Here is a 20,379-nt window from a genome sequence, read left to right as displayed (position 1 = left end):
GAATCTCGGATCTGGACTACGGCGCAGCATCACTAACGCGGAGGGTGTCATCACTGGAAAGCCAAATGAAAACGCTTATAGCCAAAAACGCAGATTTAGAGGGTCGCTCCCGCCGAAACAATATAAGAGTGATCGGAATCAGAGAACAATCAACACGCAACAAAATGGAGGACATGTAGAAAAAATGTGCAGAGACCTTTTTGGCGACACGGCTCTCTCACAACTATTCATGATTGAAAGGGCGCACAGGATCCCGACCACTAAACCTATTCCTGGCGCACCACTTCGCCCAGTAATAGCCAAACTGTTGAACTACAAAGACCAAGACACCATCCTGAGGCTAGCAAGGGAGAAAGGCAACCTTCAATATGACAGAGATGCAATACAAATCTTCCCCGATTTCTCCCCAGTGGTCCAAGCCCAAAGAAGATCCTTCACAACAGTCAAACACAGGCTACGCGACAATCAAAGTGCATACTCAATGCTATTCCCCACAAAACTCTGCTTCCAACTTGAGGGGAAAGTCAATTTCTTCAATTCACCGGAGGACGCTTCCCTATTCCTTGACAGGCACGGGTGCGGGGCACCAAGTGGCAACCAGGCAGCCCCACGAAGGGAGCGAGCTGAGAGAAAACCAATATGAATCACGAATAAGCAGCACTTCGTTACCATGACTAAATGACACCAGACGTCGGGACATCATATTTAGATGGAAAAAGGAGCACCCACCTCTGGAAGGTCGCTAGTGCCCCATGCACAGCAATATTAACTTTTTTTTGGGTGGAAACCGAACGGATGAGTTGGGCATTATCCGTGTGAGGTTCTGTTTACGAATGTTGTTCTGGTTCAGCACTGTCCGGCCCCACTCCCGCGCCACCTCAGCCTCCCCTACCCCCCGCCCACAAAGTCTAAGCCAAACAGACACGACCATGCCTCCAGATAGACCACAGTACCAATTCAAATCGCTGAAAACCAACACGCAGCCCAAACGCCGTGAACATGGAACACGCCAACCCAATTCAAGTTAGCAACGTGGAATATCAGAGGAGGTAACATTCCATCCAAAACTAGGAAGATCCTGCGGCTCCTTAAGTGCCACAAAATCGATGTGGCCATGATACAGGAAACTCACCTGATCCCAAGCAAAGAACACGCCTGGGCTCGTAACTGGGGCTGCCACCGCTACTTCTCCTCCTACTCATCGTACGCTAAAGGGGTGGCCACCCTCATCAACCCTAAAGTCGGCTTCCGCCTGATAAAAGTAGAAAAAGACACTGAAGGCAGAGCCCTCCTGGTGCTGGGAATTATTGATGGGCAAGAAGTCGTGTTCGTGAATTCATACGGTCCCAATGTGGACGGAGCAAATAACTTTGACTGGGTCCTCTGTCATCTTTCACAGACTGGCGCAACAACCATTATATGGGGCGGCGACCTCAACACACACCTAAATCCGCAAAAAGACAAATCACAGGTCAACACAACCCCCACGTCCAAGGCCAGCCTTCAAGTCCAGCAGTTATGCAGAGCATACAATTTGGTAGACATATGGAGACACAGTAACTGGGAGAATCGAGAGTACATCTTTCACTCTGAAGTCCACAATACACGCTCGCAAATAGACTACCTTCTTGTATCTGCACAAAGTGCATTCCAGTGGGGAGAGTGCTCGATCCTTCCTAGAACGTTCTCTGACCACGCAACTGACTCTTGAGTGCATTTTTCCCCAATGGAAAATCAAGAGCTCCACACTGGCGCTTCAAACCCGGGGCCTTAACGGATCAGGTATTCGCAACGGAACTCCGGGAAGAAATCACAGCCTTCTTAAATGTCAATCAGGGCTCTGTCTCGTCAGCTGGAACGCTATGGGAAACACTGAAGTGTTATATAAGAGGAGTATGCATTGCCAAGGAAAACGGAATCCTAAAAACAATCCGACGTGAACTAGCTACAAGTGAAGAACACCTGAAAGCCCTGCAGCTGCAACTCACCTCCACAAATCCAAAGCATACCCAAGCAGAATTGAAAGAAGAATTACTCAAATTCACGAGAGGTGAAGTTCCTACGACATGGCCACTTGATCCGTCAGTATGGCGAAGGGCAGAGACCTGGAGCGCTCCTGGCCCGCCTAATCACCGCTGATAGAAAGCCCACCCTGGTAGAGAGAATCCGATCCCCACTAGGCACACTAGTCCACACAGACAGAAATAGTTGAGGTTTTCCGCACCTTTTACCAAGACCTATACAGTGCAAAACACCCCAGTGACCCCGAGCTATTACGCAAGTACCTAGCAGACACTGAGCTGTACTGGGTAGAGAGAGAACTCCGCAAACCTCTGAATGACCCCATCATGTTAGATGGGATATTGGAAGTAATAAAGAGCTTACCCAACACCAAGGCCCCAAGACCCGACGGCTTAATAGGTGAATATTACAAAGCATTTACGCCCCTAATAGCCCCACTCCTTCTGGAGGTCTATGAAGAGGCACTAGAGTCAGGCATTCTCCCCCAATCCTTGAGAGAAGCCAATGTAATTCTCCTACACAAAAAAGACAAACCTCCCGAGGAATGCGATTCTTACAGACCAATTTCCCTAATAAACCTCGACAACAAAATATTAGCCAAAATACTGCCCAACAGGCTGACCCCCCCGCCCCCCTCATGCCTGCCCTGGTTCTTGCAGACCAGGCAGGCTTCATACCTGGCCGCAATACAACATTCGGCATAAGAAGGAGGTTCACAGCCATGGGAGCGATTGACCCCATACATTAGGCAGTTGCAGTCCTTCTCGACGCCGAGAAGGCCTTTGACTCTGTTAAGTGGCCCTTCATGATCACGGTACTGAGCCAACTCGGACGGGGGAACCAATTTATCAAAATGATAGCGTTACTCTATAACAAATCCCAATCAACCATCATCCTTGGTTCATCAAAATCCGCAAAAGTAAACATCCAACGGGGGACCCGACAAGGTTGCCCATTATCAGTGCAGATATTCACGCTGGTGATGGAACCACTAGCCCCCGGTCTACGATAACGACACATTCAAAGAGGCCTGAACATAGGACCCCACAGAGTGGTTATCTTTCTATACGCAGATGATGTTGCGTTATTCATTCAGAAACCCGACGAAAACTTAAACCCCATAATGCATGAGAAATAAATTCAGCGCGGTCTCAGGCCTGAAAACTAACCACTCTAAGTCAATCATTTTCCTCCTAACCCACAGCACCAGAAAATTTGACGATGAATATAACCTTAAGTGGGAATACTCCCATGTACAATACCTCGGGATCCTTCTGTCCCTGAGTCACAAAGACATTTTCCAAGACAACTACGAATCCACACTGAGAGCACTCCAAGAGAAAGTAAATAGATGGAAATCACTACCATTGACGATATGGGGTAGCTCGTCATTGGTTAAAATGATAAACCTACCTAAACTCCTCTACCTGTTTACCAATCTTACTCTCGCGTCTTTTCCTGGGGAAATTAAAGAGCCTCACACTAGATCTTATCTGGGCTGGGAAACCAGGGAGAGTGGCCTACTCTATACCTACACTACCGACGACAAGAGGTGGGCTCGGGGTCCCTGACCTCGAACAGTATTATTGGGCAGCACAGGAGCACTTTCTGAGCTACTGCTACTCCACCCATTTCATCAGACCACACGTTCAAATAGAACGAGCCCTTGCATCACCTAATCTTTTGAGGGCGGTCATCATCAGCAAACAAGCAGTGCCACACACCACGCTGAATGTGGTACAGGCTACTTATGCTATTTGGGAAAAAATTGCTCACAAGTACGGGCTAATAACCAGATACTCTCCCCTCCAGATTCATACCTGGAATTCCCCTCACGAACGAAAATAATTTCCTCCAATGGGCAGATAAAATACACGTCCACTCGTTCAGCGATCTATTCATTGAAAATACATTCATGACACCACAACAAGCTAAAGAAAGAGGGAGCACCTCCTCACTAGATGTATTTATATATTTTAGACTGCGCTACGCTATCCAGGCTCTCTTCCCGTCATCCCCACACCAGCCTCCAACTTGGCAGTTGCTTCACGGCATGATCCAGGCGCAGGGGGAGGGCAGATTAGTAAGATCAATATACAGATCTCCCCTAGCCGATACGGCTACAGAAAATCCACGTACAAAAGAGGTGGGAAAAAGCGCTACAGATTTCCATTCCCGACGAATAATGGGCGTACATACTTAATCAGAGTCAGAAGGTCGCACTGAACTCCCAGTTTAAACTGATCCACTTCCAGTATTTACACCAAAGTTATTATACCCCAGCTAAAAGATGCATACACAAACCAGAGTCAGCAGCGAAATGTGAGAGATGCGGAAAGCCAGCAGCTGACTTCCTGCACCTTGCCTGGAGCTGCGCGGCACTAACCACCTTCTGGTCGCAAGTCCTCCAAGAGACGGAGGCAATAATTGGAGAACTAAAACCCGTTCCCACAATAGCGCTACTTGGAATGATAAAACAATTGACACCTTCAGTAAGGAAGCCAGCAAATGTATTGCTGGTGCTGGCACGCAGGAGAGTAGCCATGGCCTGGGGGTAAGGCCCTGCTCCCACATTCACAAAATGGCAGAAGGACGTACTCTACTGTCAAGACATGGAGACTGAGTTCATAAAAACATTACCCCTACATGCACGCACTCTGTACATTTGGGGTCCCTATGTCAGACACCTGATAAACAGCAAGGGAGACTCTTTGTCCCCCGCAACTCCGAGTCAATCAACAAGCTGAGGGAAACCAACGAACTAGTACAGAGGGAGAAGCAACCAAGAAAACTGCATTGGGCATGGGAAAAATAATGCAATGAACACTTGCAGTCAAGGGTGGGTGGAGGGGAAGGAGGCTGGGCGAGTCACCGAGGGATGAACTGGGGCAAGTTGACCGACCCACAGTTGGGCGAACCAAGTGCTGATTTGTATTTGTTTTCTGTTTGTATTTCTTTGCTTTTTGTCTTGAAAACTATAAATAAAGTTTTAAAAAAATAAGAATTCCCAACAAATGTTCTGGTTGTTCTCCTCCCCAGATGACAATGTAATCTATGTACCTTTTCCAGGATATAATTTTCGTTTTCCATCATGCGTCTGTGTACTTGAGTTGACTCTAGGTAGTACATAAATAGATTTGCATATACCAGGGCCATTGAAGACCCCATTGAGGTACCAGAGGCTTGTAGGTAAAACTGTGTTTTGTAGCGGAAGTAGTTATTCACTAGTATGATTTTGCTTAATTCAAGTATCAATATTTTATTGGATTTACAGTTATTGCTGATTAGTGACCATTGCAATGCCTCTAGTCCATCTAGATGTGGAATTGACGTATATAAACTTTGCACATCGAAAGACTAGTAGATTGCTTTACAGTAGATCGTCCAGTTATTCCAAGGAATTTAAGAAGTGAGTAGTGTCCCTTAGGTCGGTTGGAGTTGCTTGTCCTAATGGTTGTAGTGCCTTATCCACATACACTGGTAGCGGGTTAAAAATGCTGTCAGTTCCAGCCACTAAAATACTGGTGTTATTGGATGGTAGTTTGTTAAGAAACGTTTTGTTTTCTCTGTTATCCAATCATTTTGACATGCATTTCCAATGTATCTTTTATTAGTTGTGCAATGTGATTGGTCAGATCTTGTTAAATTTTGATGTATGTGTTTTCATCTTCCAATAGTCCCTTAATTTGGTTGTCATAAAGGGTGGTGTCCATGATGATAATAGCGCCTCCTTTGTCGGCTGGTTTCAAAGTTATTGTGTGATTATCTGCTAGATCTTTTATCATCTGGCTCTGGTGTCGTCTGATGTTATACCTTGATGTTTTAGTAAAGTTCACCTTCTTCAGGTCCTTCAGCATTTGTCCCTCTGAACAATTGAATGGCCATATTGTTGACCTGTGGGTCAAACTGGCTTTTCGGTTTCATCTCCAGATATTTGTGTGTTGTAAATTGAGACTGTATTGTGGGTTGTAGATAAAAAAATACTTTTAGTCTCATTTTCCGTATCAATGTACGGAGGTTTATTTTTTCTGAGATTATTTGTAAGGGTAACCCAAATATTTTTGGACACATGCGAGAATATGTTAATCAAAGAAAGATCCCTCCCTTGAGTTAATCCTACTGGTGAGCTAGAATGGATTATATAAACAAATACTTTAACATGGATGTACAGGACAGCATGCTATTGAAAAAATGATACATAGATATTTGGAAGGATCTTTTGCATATGAAGACATCCTGAGAAAGATTGCCTCCTTGGAAAAATCTAGAGCACCCGAGCCAGATGGTCTAGGAAATGTGGTGCTAAAGTATAATCAGGAGGATTACAATAATATTTTGCCAACATTTTGAAGAAAAAAGAATAACATGAAATATTACTAAAACCTGGGTAGAATCTCTGATAGTACCCATCAATAGAAAAAGGCAAGGGTGAAGATCAAGATCTCATTGATTCTACTACTAAATGTGTCAAGCAAAGTTTTTGCTGTTCTTTTGTTTTGTTAGAGTAGGCTAATCTTTCCCTCTTCCAAAATGGCCTCAGAAGTGGCTTTGGAACCAGCATACATATCATAATAGATAATGCATGAATCCAAAGTAAATATGTGAGGAAGGGGAGCACACAACTATATGCTTCCTATTTGGACTTCTCTGCTGTAAATAATGTGGCCTGATAGGGACAACTTCCAGCAAAGGTTAATATCATGGGAGATAGATAACAGCGCCTGGAGACCATAGAAATGTCAGTGGTGCACAGTATAAATCAACATAACCTAACATAATGGCCTTTTACAATTGATTATTCTTCTAAGTGCAGATATTTGTTTGTTTGTTTTTTTGTTTATTTGTATAGCGCTCTTGACCCAGGGGTATATGTGCGCTTTGAGCATCAGGTTACAGGCAACAGTAGGGAACAATAGTACAACAGTAATGAGGCAAAAGTAAAGGTTGTCAAGCAGGCAGTTAGTGCATAAATGAAAATAGGCAAACATAATAAGAAACATTTGTACATTAGGTATGCATACATACATGGTTGGTTATTTGTTGAGTAACCAAGTGAGGACCTTAGTTCTGAAGACCATATGTCTGTGCATATAAGACTCAATACAGGGTAAGTCTTCTAAGATCACAATGAATCAAGGATTGAAACAAGCCTGTGTTTTGGCCCTATGCCTTTTTAATTTCCATCAGAAGCATCCCTTTGGGGCGCTGTAAATGTTCACCCTAAGTTTGGACCTTATCATGTATATTGGTTGGCTTATGCAGATGTGATCAGAAGATTTCCTTGCTTAATCGGTCCACCGAAAAAGCTTGATTATCAAAGTGTATGACCGTGAAGAGATTACAGGTGAACCTTACCCAGATATATAACAATACAATTTCTCTGTTGGAATTAAATCACCATTGATGTAAAAGTGGAGTGGAATAATCTTTTTAGTAGAATGGAAGACCATCACTGCAGATTATTTTGCATTTACAGAAATGCCCGAAACAGCCACATAATTGGAATAACCATCAATAGATCATCGTACTGCCCATGGAGTTCGAGCAATGAGAACAGAGTAATCTGCATAAGCCAAATATGGAATCTGCACCAATTCCATTATAGGCACATCAAGATTAAGATCCAATAAGGTTCATATAGTGAATTGGGAAAGAGATTAAAAAGCAGGAGTGCAAACATGCACCCCAGCCGGATGCCCTATGTTATTGGCAACACCGTAGTTAATGGAGCCTCAGTGCCCAATCTTATTGCAGCTGAGTTTTGGTTATGTAAGGTGATATGAATTTCAAACCGGTAGAATAGAACACCCAATATTTTGAGTGTGGCCCATTACTTGTCCCTCTGGACAGAATATAAGGCTGTCTTAAAGTCTGTATCGGCTATATAGAGAAGCTCTTGTTTGATACCAGTGAGGCATTAATACAAAGATTAAAAGCTCAGATGGGAATAGATGGTACTGTCGGAGTGGATCACCAACTACCTTGATCACTGCACCATGAAGATTAAAATGGGAGACTTCTACTCAACAATTTTCCCTTTACAGCCTCTATTCCCAACGTTAGTGTGTAGGCACAATTACATTAAGCAGTCATACTAAAAAAGACTTTCCTACAATGTGGTGAATAGAGGACTTTTTATATATCTATGCTTAGCTATTAACCCCATCTTGAACACATTCTCCAGCCTTCAAAAGGTATTTATAAGTATATGGCCATTATTTAAGTAGTCTTCAGGAAATTTGAGTGCATTTTGAGATGGGGACCAAATTAATTTGTGCTGTAGTTTGACAGAGTACTTAAAGAATTCTCACATATCCAGTAAATATCTTATAATTCTGACAAACACGTGCAAGCCAGGGTTTGTATACTATTACATTAAGTACAGACATAATAAATAGACATCCATTCACAGGGTTGAACGGATGTCTGTTGACTATGTTTATTCTTAATGAAACACATAGCATTTTCTTACATTTACAAATGTTGGCATTTTGGGGTAAAGGCATCACAGGTATGTCTTAAGAGGGGACAATTCTGGCATGTTGGGGCAGAGCCATTGCTGGCGTGACCTTGCCATGGCGAATGCTGGAAAATTGGTGCAGAACCATAAAAGATGTTTCCTTAAAAACAACAAACTAGCATTTTTGGGAAAAGCCATCACAGGACTTCTAGGTCTACCTTACTGACCTCTGGTGCTCGGCCTACTCAGAGCTCAAAGTGTTGCAGTGTACGTGTACTTACAAAAGCCATCCCTAGTCCTTGTAATATTTTCTGTTTCTATAAAGCAAATGAACAGAATAGTTTTGGTGCTGCAACCATTTCACTGTTCTTTTGCAATATAGGAGGATTTAAGCCATCATGTCTAGTTCCTTTACCTTTAAAAGTAGTTAGGTACCTGTGATTGACTGGGGTTGTTAAGTCGTTGTAGCAAATATGCCTCAGCCAAGCGTGAATGGTGAGAGCTCAGAAACAGAAAGAAAATCGACTATCATGCCACAAAAATTCAAAGCTCCTACCGTAACTTAGTTACCAATTTATACAAGGGATATGCCTACTAAGTTGCAGACCAATCAAATGAATATATAACTGAACAGATCAATCTCAAACCGGATGTAGAGACCACAGTAGCCTGCAGATACAATGAACAAATACATGTGATGAAATGTGTTGCATTCAAATGTGTATTGAATATGAAGATAATGGAAATGCCCTTCAACTTCAAATAGGTTTCCAAATAAATGTAATGAATATATTTGGACTATATTGTTCTTTGACATGGGCAACTCAGAGTGCAAGGATTGCATTGTTGTGTCATGAGAATTTATGTACTCTCTTTTTCGGGCAGATAGTGATTGGGCTCATGGTAAACTCTAGAGTGTTATTAACTTTGCATTCTTCAGAAGCTCTTAAAACCTGTTCAGATGACATGTAAGGTGACAGCTACATCAGTACTTGGCCTAAGGAAATATTACTATGTCTCCAAAGGCTTGCAGTCTCTTTACTGTCTTCTGGAGACATTCAAGTTCAAGGCACTTACACTTATGCATGGTGTGTCCTAAAAGGGGCAAATGCTGGCATTTCGTGGAAAAGCCATCCAATTCTGATGTTTTGGGGCAAAAGCATTACAGGTGTGTTATTGCAGGGGCAAATGCTGGTTATATATGGGGCACAGGCATGGTGGTTCCGTCAAAGTGCCAAATGCTGGCAATATTTGGGCAAAGCCATCACAGGTGTGGCCTTAGAGGGGCCAAAACTGGAGTTTGGGACACAGCTATTACAGTTGTGTTCTTGCAGGGGAAAGAGCTGGCAATAATTGGGCAAAACCAGCACAGACGTGACTTAAATAGGCCAATGTTGGCAATATTTTGCTAAGTCATTATAATCATTATAAATGCACTCTTACAGTGACAACACTGCCACTTTTTTATAGCTACAAACCATTCCAACTAATAGCCAGGCATCTATTTGCCCGTTTGTGGATGCTGACATATGGAAGTCACTGTGCCCTACCAATAACCAGTGATATAAATAGATCAGAATTAAAAAAGAAAATATTTATAACTGAAATTATTTGGCCGCTTAAAAATAGGGAAGATCACTGTCCTTTTCAAAGAATTGGGATGAGGACAATATTAAGCATAGCATTAAAGATGGTACATAAGAGAGTAGACACATTTCTAGTATATGCTAAATAAGAATTCCTGGGATACCTTCTGGGCCTGCGCTTTTATTCTGTTTCATGGAATGTGCAGCACCTAAAATGTTCCAAACAGAAAAAAGGGGTTCTACATGGAATCTGAACGAGAAAGGGATGTACCTGCTGTTTCATTGTTTTGGTGTCCCATAGCAGAAGCCTTCCTGGCACCAGGTTTGCACCTCGCTCCCTAAAATCGGGTGCTGAAGCATCCAGAAGTGTAATCAGACTTGGAGATGCTGCTGAACAGACAAAGGAGGCACCACTTGGGCTGCACGCCAGCGATAGTATTCTGTCACAAAAAACACAAGACATTAAAGCAATAGCGAATAATCAATTGTATGCAACACTCGTAGAACATCTATGAGTTGAGATTACATCAACAATCAGAAGCAGATGGCATACGAGTAAACTAGCAGCACAGCAAGCCGTAATGGAAACATAGGCTACACTGCTCATTAATTCTAACCTGTCCTGGAAAGATCAACTTCAGGTGTGAGCCACAATCAGTCCCATTGCACAGTGATAGATGGCATGGTTGGTGCAGGTGGGAAAGAGGTAAAACAACCTTAACAAAATTCCACAAATGCAGCTTACTAGCCTATGGTAAATCAATACAAAATACAAAATACAGATGTAGCGCTGGAAAGCAAACAAATACAAACTGAGAGGAACCAGTGAATTTACAAATAAAAGTTTGAAACAATTTTAGAAAATAGTACCTGGAGCTTGAGTGCAGAGGGGGCTGGTGTGGTTAATCACGGGAGTGTGTGTGTAGGCTATACGCCACAACAACATTTAGAATGTCTTCTATTTTATGAGATTTAGCATTAATATATTGATCACATTTAAGATACATAGTCAATCAACCAGATCATGTAAATATGTATTTAAAATGTATTTAAAAACTAGGCAATGAGAATGCTAGAAGAAAGTGTGAGTGTGTGTGAGTGTGTGAGTGTGAGTGTGTGAGTGTGTGAGTGTGTGTGTGTGAGAGAGAGAGAGAGAGAGAGAGAGAGAGAGAGAGAGAGAGAGAGCGAGAGAGAGAGAGAGAGAGAGACACACACACACACACACACCAGGGTCTTAAAAAAAACCTCAATGTCAACTGCAACTATGGCAACCATTTATCATAGGTGTTTGTTACAAGAATATATATATTAAATAAATCTCAAAATGGACATGTAATTAACGAGGTGCCAGTATGACAAGGATGTTCTTCCAGTCTTGGATCTGTAAGGAGACACCATCTTCAGATTGGTTTTTGTGGCCATCCAGGGTAAGATACACAACAACTTGTGTAGAATAACATAACATACCAGGTTAGTGCTATTGATAGATAACAGATGTTTATTGTAACCCAACTTAATGGTACTCATTTTATCGGCCTCAGAAGGATAAAGGGCTGGGTGGACCTGCAGGGATTCAAACCTGAGACCCTGAGGTGAAACACAGGCCCCTGTAGTGGATGTGAGCCACAGACGCAGCAATATATTTATATGTTTTAGATTAAATTTGCCGAATAGAATTTCTTGTTTAAAGTCTCTAGGTGATTTTTTGGGGAAATTCACTTTCCAGGATGTACTGTCAAGGCTCTCAGTATCTTAGAATGAGTTTTCCCCAAACATTTCCCAGATTGTAACTTGAGGCTTCTTACACAATGTCTTTTGGATACTTTCACTCCTTTATCCAGAATGGGCCGTCAAGGTTTTCTCACAATGACATTCAGCACTTTGACTACTTTACTTTTTTGTTTAACCTTTATTTCTAAGATAGTCATACATCGAGTGAATCACAATACAACATTACAACGAAAGTACAGAGCACATTTATGCTTTACACAGTAAGCCTGAATTAAATAGCAGCATAATCAGCATCCCCATTGCTGGCAGTTTCAGAGTTAGAGTCCGCTAAATACAATCTAAGCGCAGCCCAAATGTCCTTGGGGCGAAATGTAGGAGGTCAAGATAAAACAAATCCCTCTTCACATTAATTGACAGACTAATTACCGCAACCATTCAGACCTGGTCAGTCACAATAGGACCCACTTCTAACACCAGATGCCAGCTCCACCTATCAAGCTGACCCATCATTACGCCCAGCATCAGCACCACCATGAACACTGGAACAGGAATGGACCGTTCAATGTATGAGGTAGCCTCCTCCGGGGAATCGAAGAAGCGTGCCCTTCCAGCATGTTGAACGCGCAACCTGGAGGGAAACATCATAGCATATTGAATCTATCCATCCCATAGAAGGCACTTCACATGGTCGAATGATTTCCCCGCTGCTCGAACCCCCGAGGAGAAGTCTGGATAAATGTGAACTTTCACAGAGTCATATTGAAGTGAACCTTTTCCACAAGCAATACGAAGCACCAGATCACGGTCACGGTAATACAAAAGACGGCCTATAATCATACGGGGAGGCGCCCAAGGCTTCGATAGCGGGGGACAACGAGCAGTGCGCTCTCTCAACCAGGAACTGCACCGAAAACAGTGTCTTATTGAAAATGGACCGCCGAATCTCCTTCCCAAATTGATAGAGCCATTAACTGCCCTCTCGGGAATGCCCACTATCCATATGTTATTACGGCGTGAACAAGATTCAAGATATTCACATTGCGTGCGCACCGCAAGGAGCTCCTTTTTAAAAGCTTTTAGGTCTTGCACATGGACTCCCAGTGTCCTCAATGTCACTCTTCCGCGTCTCCACCTCTGTGATTCAACCACTTTCTTTGTCAAGTTTCATGCAGAGTGAGTTAATATTGACCACAATGTCATTGAGCTTGGAATTTACAAAGGCAAACCAGGCCTCCAATATTGACATTTAGGGGTCCATTCTGGCAGCAGGTGAGGGGCCATCAGTGTCCACAGTGTTGGGGGTCTCAACAGGGGGAGGCTCCCTCTGCTAAGCACTTGTGTAGGAGTCCATGGGGCCCTTTTTGTTCTGCGAGTCATACCGGCCAGTATTAGTAGGGTAGGAAAAGCCCTGACCACAAGCAAGCCCAGTTGCATCCACATAGCAGGAGACCACTAAGTGGCATCAGAGTGTGCATGCAGCCCACGGCGGACGCAGTATCTAGTGGTTGAGGCTTGTATGCACACAGGCAAAAGTTGCAGGAAAGATGTCTCTGACTGGGAGCAGCAATGTCACTGGCAATTCTAGGAGACAGCTTTCCCCTACTAAGCAGTTTCGAACATGCACCGCAGTGGCAGCATCTTGATCAATCCTAGGGACACACTCTGCGTCAAAATATTGGCCCCAGCAGAACTGCAGAGAAAAGGAGTCCGTACAGGGATCTACCAGGCCATCAGGAGTTAGCCGATTTTGCGCTCCACGCGGGGGATGGGAGCACAGAGCAGGCCACATTTCGCCAAGCAGCTCGGCACGAGGTCCCCCCCTGCTTGGTCACAGAGATTTGTGCAGGACAGTCCCGACAGGGCACCAGCGCCTGCGGTGAATCCCACCCCGATTGGCCCCTCAAGTGTGTTTAGCGGCCGGGGAGCATCAACAACCAGCTCCTTACTCCCCCTCACTGGGGAACGGGTCCAGCAGCCACAGGGTCTCTCACAGCCTCACCCGCCGCCAATATCTCCACCGCCAGGGATCAGGTGCACACAAATTTTGCACAGCTCATCGCCGCCACCGTCAGCAGTCTAGCAATATATTTACTCCAAAGTGCTGTGCCGAAAAGCAGGATTTTACAAGGACAGGATGTCATTGGATGCAGAGCTGATAAATTAAGCAGCCATCTTAGTTGCTGCTCATCAGTGTCCCCCCTACCCAGCCTGCCCCACTTTCACTACTTTTCTGAGAATGCACCTTCAGTGCTATGTTTATCTCAATAGCCTTTATAAGTTTTGGTACTTTCACTATGCTTCCCAGGATGTAGCCTCACGTTTCTCCAGGGACTGTCCTCTGCTCTTTCCTCTCTATTCCTCTAGTTCATTGTTGGGCCTTCCCAGATGCCACCAACATCAGTCTCCGTACCTTCTTGCAGCACACACCACTCCATACTCCAGATCTCCATCACAATCCTCCACCGCACGCAGAACTTTGCAAGATTTTCGTTGCAGGACCTCTGGTGTCTCTTACTCTTTAGACAAACCCCTCTCCTGGTGTCTCTCTGCCAATTTCAAAGCACATCCTCCAGGCTTCAGAACCCGTCCAAAAGCCTGGGTTCTGCAGTGCAGTTCTTTCTCTCTGTGCATTGTCAGATGCCTCACAGCTCTCTCTAGGCCTCACTGCACCCTATAGCCCCCTTCACCTCCAGACTATTGCAGTTCCTGCATATGCGTCATCTCTTCTAGATCTCCACTGCTTCTCTCCCTCTGATGAACCACTTTCTATTCTCATACCTCTAGTTTATATCCCATTGGTGGAGAGTCCCTAGATCTTTTTGGTGTCATTGCTTTGCCTGTCTCAGTCTCCAAACCATGGCCATCATTCACATTTTCTGATCCCTGATCTCATTGTTTAGGCAGGGGTGGTGTTAAAAACTCAGGTCACCCTTTTGGATTTAATTTCCTTTTTCTCTGAAGTTGTTTGACTAGAGGTTGGTGTTCTTTGCAGTCCAGAGTGGAGTGGCTCGATTTCTGCTTCCACAAGAGTTTGCACAAAAGAGAGGGTTTTATACGTGGTTAAGTTCATGAGAGGTGTGCAATTTGCCTCATACCACCCCTTTTAGCTTTAATATTGTTTGGAAGCTTTTCCATGAATCCCATTACAAGGGAAGGGAGGGACGGGGGTATGAAAGTACATCTAGTCACTTTGAGGAGCCAGTGATGAGACGCGGACACAGAGGACTCATGGTTTTGGGCATAAACATCTATTGAAACAAAAAAAGGGTTCACAAATTCCTCACTTTCCCTATTCTAGGAGGTTTTTCCTACCTCAACCAAAAAAACGAATGTCCTTTGTCAAGATGTCCAACGAAATATATCTTGTGTCTGTAATCCTATTCTGGCCCTGACATTCTAAAACTGATTCTAAGGTGTAAAGGTTATTGACTTTTGACTCTTGAAACATGTTCAAATGTTCAACTCCAACCAAAAGATTCAACTCCAACAAAAAGGTTCCAAGCAGACAATGCTCAAAGTTCTCAGGGACAATTCCATTCCCTGGATTTCTCTTTTCCTTTAACATACAACTCAGAATCCTAAGGGCATGACTCTTCCTAGGGATTCCTTTTACCATCAATATAGACTTCAAGGGTATGCACTCTTCACAATCCCAAGGGTAGGTATCCTCCATGAGTTTCTCACCAGTTATACAGACACTTGCTTGGGCCTTGTACACTCGCCTGCCAGGGCTCCAAGCAATCTACAAAACACTTCTCTTCACCTGGTATGTCTTCCTGCCAGGCCTTTTATACAATTATTTGTACATTTTTATTTTCACCTGGTGTACACTCTCCTGCCAGGACTTTCATGCCAGGAATCTCGGGGTCATCTTTGACTCCACACTTTCCTTCTCCGCACATATCTCAGACGTCTCCAACAAGTCAAATTTCTTACTGCACCTCCATAGAGGTACTCTGCCTTTCCTCTCCTTCCCTCAGGAGCTCACTGTTTCTCAAGCTCTGGTTCCCTCTACGCTGGACTACTGTAACAGCCTTTTTCTAAATCTACTTTCCTCCACTCTCCGCCCTTTACAACTAATCCAGAACAGGACTACAAGACTTTTCCTTGGCCTCAAGCCCTGGGATCGTATCTCTCCAGCTCTGAAATCCCTTCATTGGCTCCCAGTGGATGCAAGGATTACATTTAAAACCCTCTGCATTGTCCACAAGGCTTTCTGGGGACTGGGGCCAAAATACCTTCAACTATCCCTCCGTAAATACCTCCCCTCTCGAGCCCTTCGCTCCTCTACTCCTAACGCCCTTAGGGTCAGTTGTTTTTCAAAGAAACTAGTTAGGGGCAGATCTCTGTCTTCGGCTAGGGCCTGCCTTTGGAACAGCCTGCCGGCCACCTTGAAACTTGAGGAGAATCATCTCTGGTTCCGAAAGCACCTCAAGACCTTCCTCTTTGCTTCTGCCTTTGCCCCTCTTCTACCCAGCTGATCTGTTTTCTCTCTTGGCACTGTGCACCTGGCCACCCTCCTGCACTGCCTCCGGGCCACCCCTTGCAGTGGGATCTGTATCTGTACCCATACAGCCCCCCACTTTTCTTCTGCACTTATCAGATATACCCTATCTGACTAATTCATGCACTTGCTGGCTGCACTATCACCTTTTCATTGCCTGTATTTATTTATTTATTTATTTCACTTATTATCTATTCTTTTCTCTCCTCTGTTCCGCATTTTCCACTTCTCCCCCTTCCACGTACTTTCCCCCTTTTCCATGCACTTGCACGTTCTTAATGTCACTGGACCTAGTGAGATCGTTGTTTTTGTTCTCCCTTGTTCCCCTCACTTTGCTTGGTCGCGCTCTGAAAAACTTGTGTACGAGCGCAATATGAATAAAATATATCATGCATTTACTTGTAAGCATTACCTTCACCTGGTGCATTTCCCTCTACAAGGGCTTTCATGCATTTATTTATAAGTATCTTTACTTTGGCCCAGTGCTGGCGCATTGTTCCTGTTTCTACTGTATTCACCTCAACAATGGTTCTCTCTCTCAGACAACAGGCTTTAGCCCTGCTTCTCAGTTAATTTTCAATTATTTGTGTTTCTCTTCCTTTATAGTGTGGGCTCAGCGACCCCTCTGTGTTACAGCTTGCAGGCATATCAACCTTCTCATTACTTTCGGATCGCTCTCTTGAGCAGCACGCACTTTCAGGCAACCTGGCAACCATGTGGACTTCCCTGTGCTTTCCGTGTGCCGTTAGTGTTTCCCGGACCTTTCTGCTCGCTTTCCCTTCTGGCTGCTGGCTCGGCATTCGCCCTGTCAATCACTGTGCCTACGCTGACTCGTTAAACGGTTACCGCTGCCTCTCATTCACAGGCGATGAGCCGTCTACCTTCCTGCTTCCTTCCCTGCTGTTTGGCTGCACTCCGACACCGTCTCCCACAGCGTTCCCTCTCCCGCTATGCCGGTTGCATTCCGTGCAGGATGCTGTATGCTCCAGCCCCTGCAGCTCTCCTGACTCTGTTTCATTCTTAGCTGCTGCAGCAGCAGCAGTTTTAAAGTTCCCGGGCTGATTGGAGAGTTTCCAAAGACCAGACCGGTCTGTGGGCTTGCCGGTCTTCGTGATCCGCATTGCTCGATCTCTCTTCCTCGTCCCAGTGGTGATTACGTCATCCCTTATATGATGTTGAGGGAATTGCTATCAGATCCTTTTGGGAGTGATGATTACTGCTCATTGCCTCTTCCTCGTCTCAATGACTGGTATATCATTATTTGTGTCATGTTGGGGAGTGTTGAACGTAGGTTTGATGCAGTGTTGAGGGAGAATGTCACAATATGCCATTACGGAACGGGAAATGGAGGGGACTTCCCTAAAAGGGTCTGCAGGGCATGTGACTCTCTCCAATGATGTCACCTGACTGCCCAAGGGTCATTTCCCCCAGGTGGTCCTCCCTCATATAGCCGCCCCCAGGGTCAGGAAACGGCTACGTCCCCTGGCCACTTGGGGAGAGGGAAGAACAAATTACTTACCCCAGGTAATGTGTTTTTGACTGGATGTTCCTTCCACAGTCCTCATCTTTGATATACTCTGATATTCTGCTTGGAAACTTTTTTCAGCAGAGGGTGCTGTGTGTCAACCTTCTGTCCTTTGAGGGCCTGCATCCTCCTTGAGTACGACGTCGACAGTGGTATATAAAGGCACGCACCGCGCGAGTTGCCTCAGTTTGTGTTTTTTCTCTCACCAGCACAGCAGTCTCGAAGAAGAGAAATACTTGAGCGTTAACGTAGAGGAAGGTGTAAATCAGGGAAACTCCTTGGCAGAGGGGATGCCTGGGATGGGTGATGAGGATTACGTGGGCGGAACATTCAGTCGAAAGAACATTATCAGGGGTAAGTAATTTGTTCTTCTACTGGGTTGTGTCCTTCCGCGCAGCCAGATATCCCTAGGCCGTAGCAACCTGTAGCCCCTGATGGGTTGGATGTAGTAGAAAAGAGAAAAACGGAGGTCACAAGAAAATTGGTTAATTCCTTTATCTCTTCACCAGCTGCAGAACCTGCTCCAACGGCAGCGTTCTATAGATTTAGTTGTTGGCCTTCTGGCCGAAAGCAACACCTCCATGACGTATTCCGGAAGGTCCCGATCTTTGTACCTCAACCTCTCAGAAACCATGCGTGGAGGTTGAGGGTCCTGATCTCTGGATGAAGAATGCGACCTCCCTCTTGCGAGAGGAGATCCTCCCTTTATGGAAGATGAATTGGAGGCCAGATGAACATTTCCAGAGATTCCGGGTACCACGTCCTCCTGGCTCAGTCCGGGGCAATTAGGATAATGGATTTGCAAAACCTCCTCAGCCTCCTGAAACATGAGGAATGACAGGGACTGGCGGAAACACAAAGAAGTGGAAATTCCCAGTCAACTATGAACGGATCCCCTAGAGATCCTCCCTGGGAAAATCCCTTGAGCAGAATAGGTTGCACTGCCAGTTGACGCTAGGCATGAACAGATCTACTTGAGGGGTTGCCCAAAGGGCAAAGATCTCTTGAAGGACTTCCTGAGCTAGCTCCCACTCGTGGGAGACCGTACCCTGCCTCTTCAGAGCGTCCGCCGCCGTGATTTCCTCTCCAGCCAGATGAACTGCCGAGAGAGAGATTCCTTCTCGCAGTGCCCAAAACCAGAGCTGCATCGCCTCTCGGCCCAGTGGTAGTGACGCTACACCCCCTCTCTTGCTGAGGTAATGCATGGCCACTTTGTTGTCTGTCATTATCAGGACACTCTTTCCCCGTACAGAGGGCAGAAAGACCATCAGCGCTAGTCTGATTGCCCTCAGCTCTAATAGGTTGATATTCAGTTTGGACTACGACAGAGACCAGCATCTGCTGATCGTCAAACCGTTGGTATGACCCTCTTCCAACCTAGAGGGAGGCGTCTGTAGCAATTGTAATCTCCGGCCCTGGCTGCCAAAAGGGATCCCCCTTTAACGCATTCTCCTTGACGGCCCACCACAGGAGATTCTGCGCAACTCTGCTCGGGATCCGTACCAGATCCGTCATCCTGCTGGAGAACTGTGACCACTGAGTACTGAGATCCCACTGAAGGGACCTCAATCTCATGCGTGCCTCTGTCAGCAGAAAAATGCAGGATGTCACGAGACCGAGCAACCTCAGAAATGTGTTCACCATCTGCGATATGTGGATAGCCCTTACGTCGGGTGGGGAGGCTTTCCCCAAGGAAGAGTCCAGGACTGTGTGAATGAATTGCAGATTTTGGGAAGGTGTCATGTGGGACTTCTTGAAGTTGAGGGAGAAGCCCAAGCTGTGGAAAGCGACAGATGCTGTCCAGATGCTCCAGAACCTGCTCGGGTGAATGGGCTCTGATCAGCCTATCATCCAGTTAGGGGTAGATGTGAACCCCCCCTCCATAGATTCGCTGCTATCACCCCCATCACCTTGGTGAATACCCTTGGGCGGAGGTCATTCCAAATGGTAGCACTCGAAACCAATAGTTAGAACTGCCAACAGCGAATCTCAGGTATTTTCTGTGCTTGAGATGGATTGGCACATGAAAATAAGCATTCTGAAGATCCAATGACACCACCACCAGCACTTGTCACCCGATGCCTGCACTTACCCTTTACCCTTGCACTTGCCACCTGCTGGCCGTACTTCACTATTGTTACCTATTGTTATTTATTCTATTATCCCATGTACTGCACTGTCCCCTCCCACCCCTGCACTTTCCCCCTTGCCCCCTTCCCTTGCACTTGCGTGATCTGAATGACACCTGGCCTAGTAAGATTGTTGTCTGTCTTCCCTCTGTTCCCCCTCCCTTGCCTCGTCGCACCTTGAAACACTTGTGTACAGGCGCGTTATAAATGCCATATCATATCATACCATTGAATCCTGGAGCTGAATGGCCTGGAGGATCTGCGAAAGAGAGACCATCTTCAACATGTCCTTCCTGAGAAACTTGTTCAAGCCTCTCAAGTCCAAGATGGGTTGCAACCCTCTGTCCTTTTTCAGGATCAGAAAATAAGGATCACTCCTTTGCCACTGGAACCTTCGCCTGCCCCTTAAGCACTCCTTGTGC

At 45.2% G+C, this 20,379-nt stretch overlaps 1 protein-coding gene across 2 annotated transcripts in view; it reads right to left on the bottom strand.

The window, feature by feature from the left end:
* Positions 1 to 20,379, bottom strand: part of WDR91 (WD repeat domain 91) — an 832,764-nt gene that overhangs the window by 215,205 nt on the left and 597,180 nt on the right. For both annotated transcript variants that reach the window (XM_069628780.1, XM_069628779.1), the window contains one exon: positions 10,340 to 10,508. In XM_069628780.1, the coding sequence (XP_069484881.1) occupies positions 10,340 to 10,508 (169 nt within the window). The remainder of the gene's footprint in view (positions 1 to 10,339; positions 10,509 to 20,379) is intronic.

Source organism: Ambystoma mexicanum, chromosome 12 (genome assembly GCF_040938575.1).
Source record: "Ambystoma mexicanum isolate Mex_15411 chromosome 12, UKY_AmexF1_1, whole genome shotgun sequence".
Lineage (NCBI taxonomy): Eukaryota > Metazoa > Chordata > Amphibia > Caudata > Ambystomatidae > Ambystoma > Ambystoma mexicanum.
Note: the sequence above shows the minus strand (reverse complement) of the source record. Positions and strands in the feature narration are given on the sequence as shown.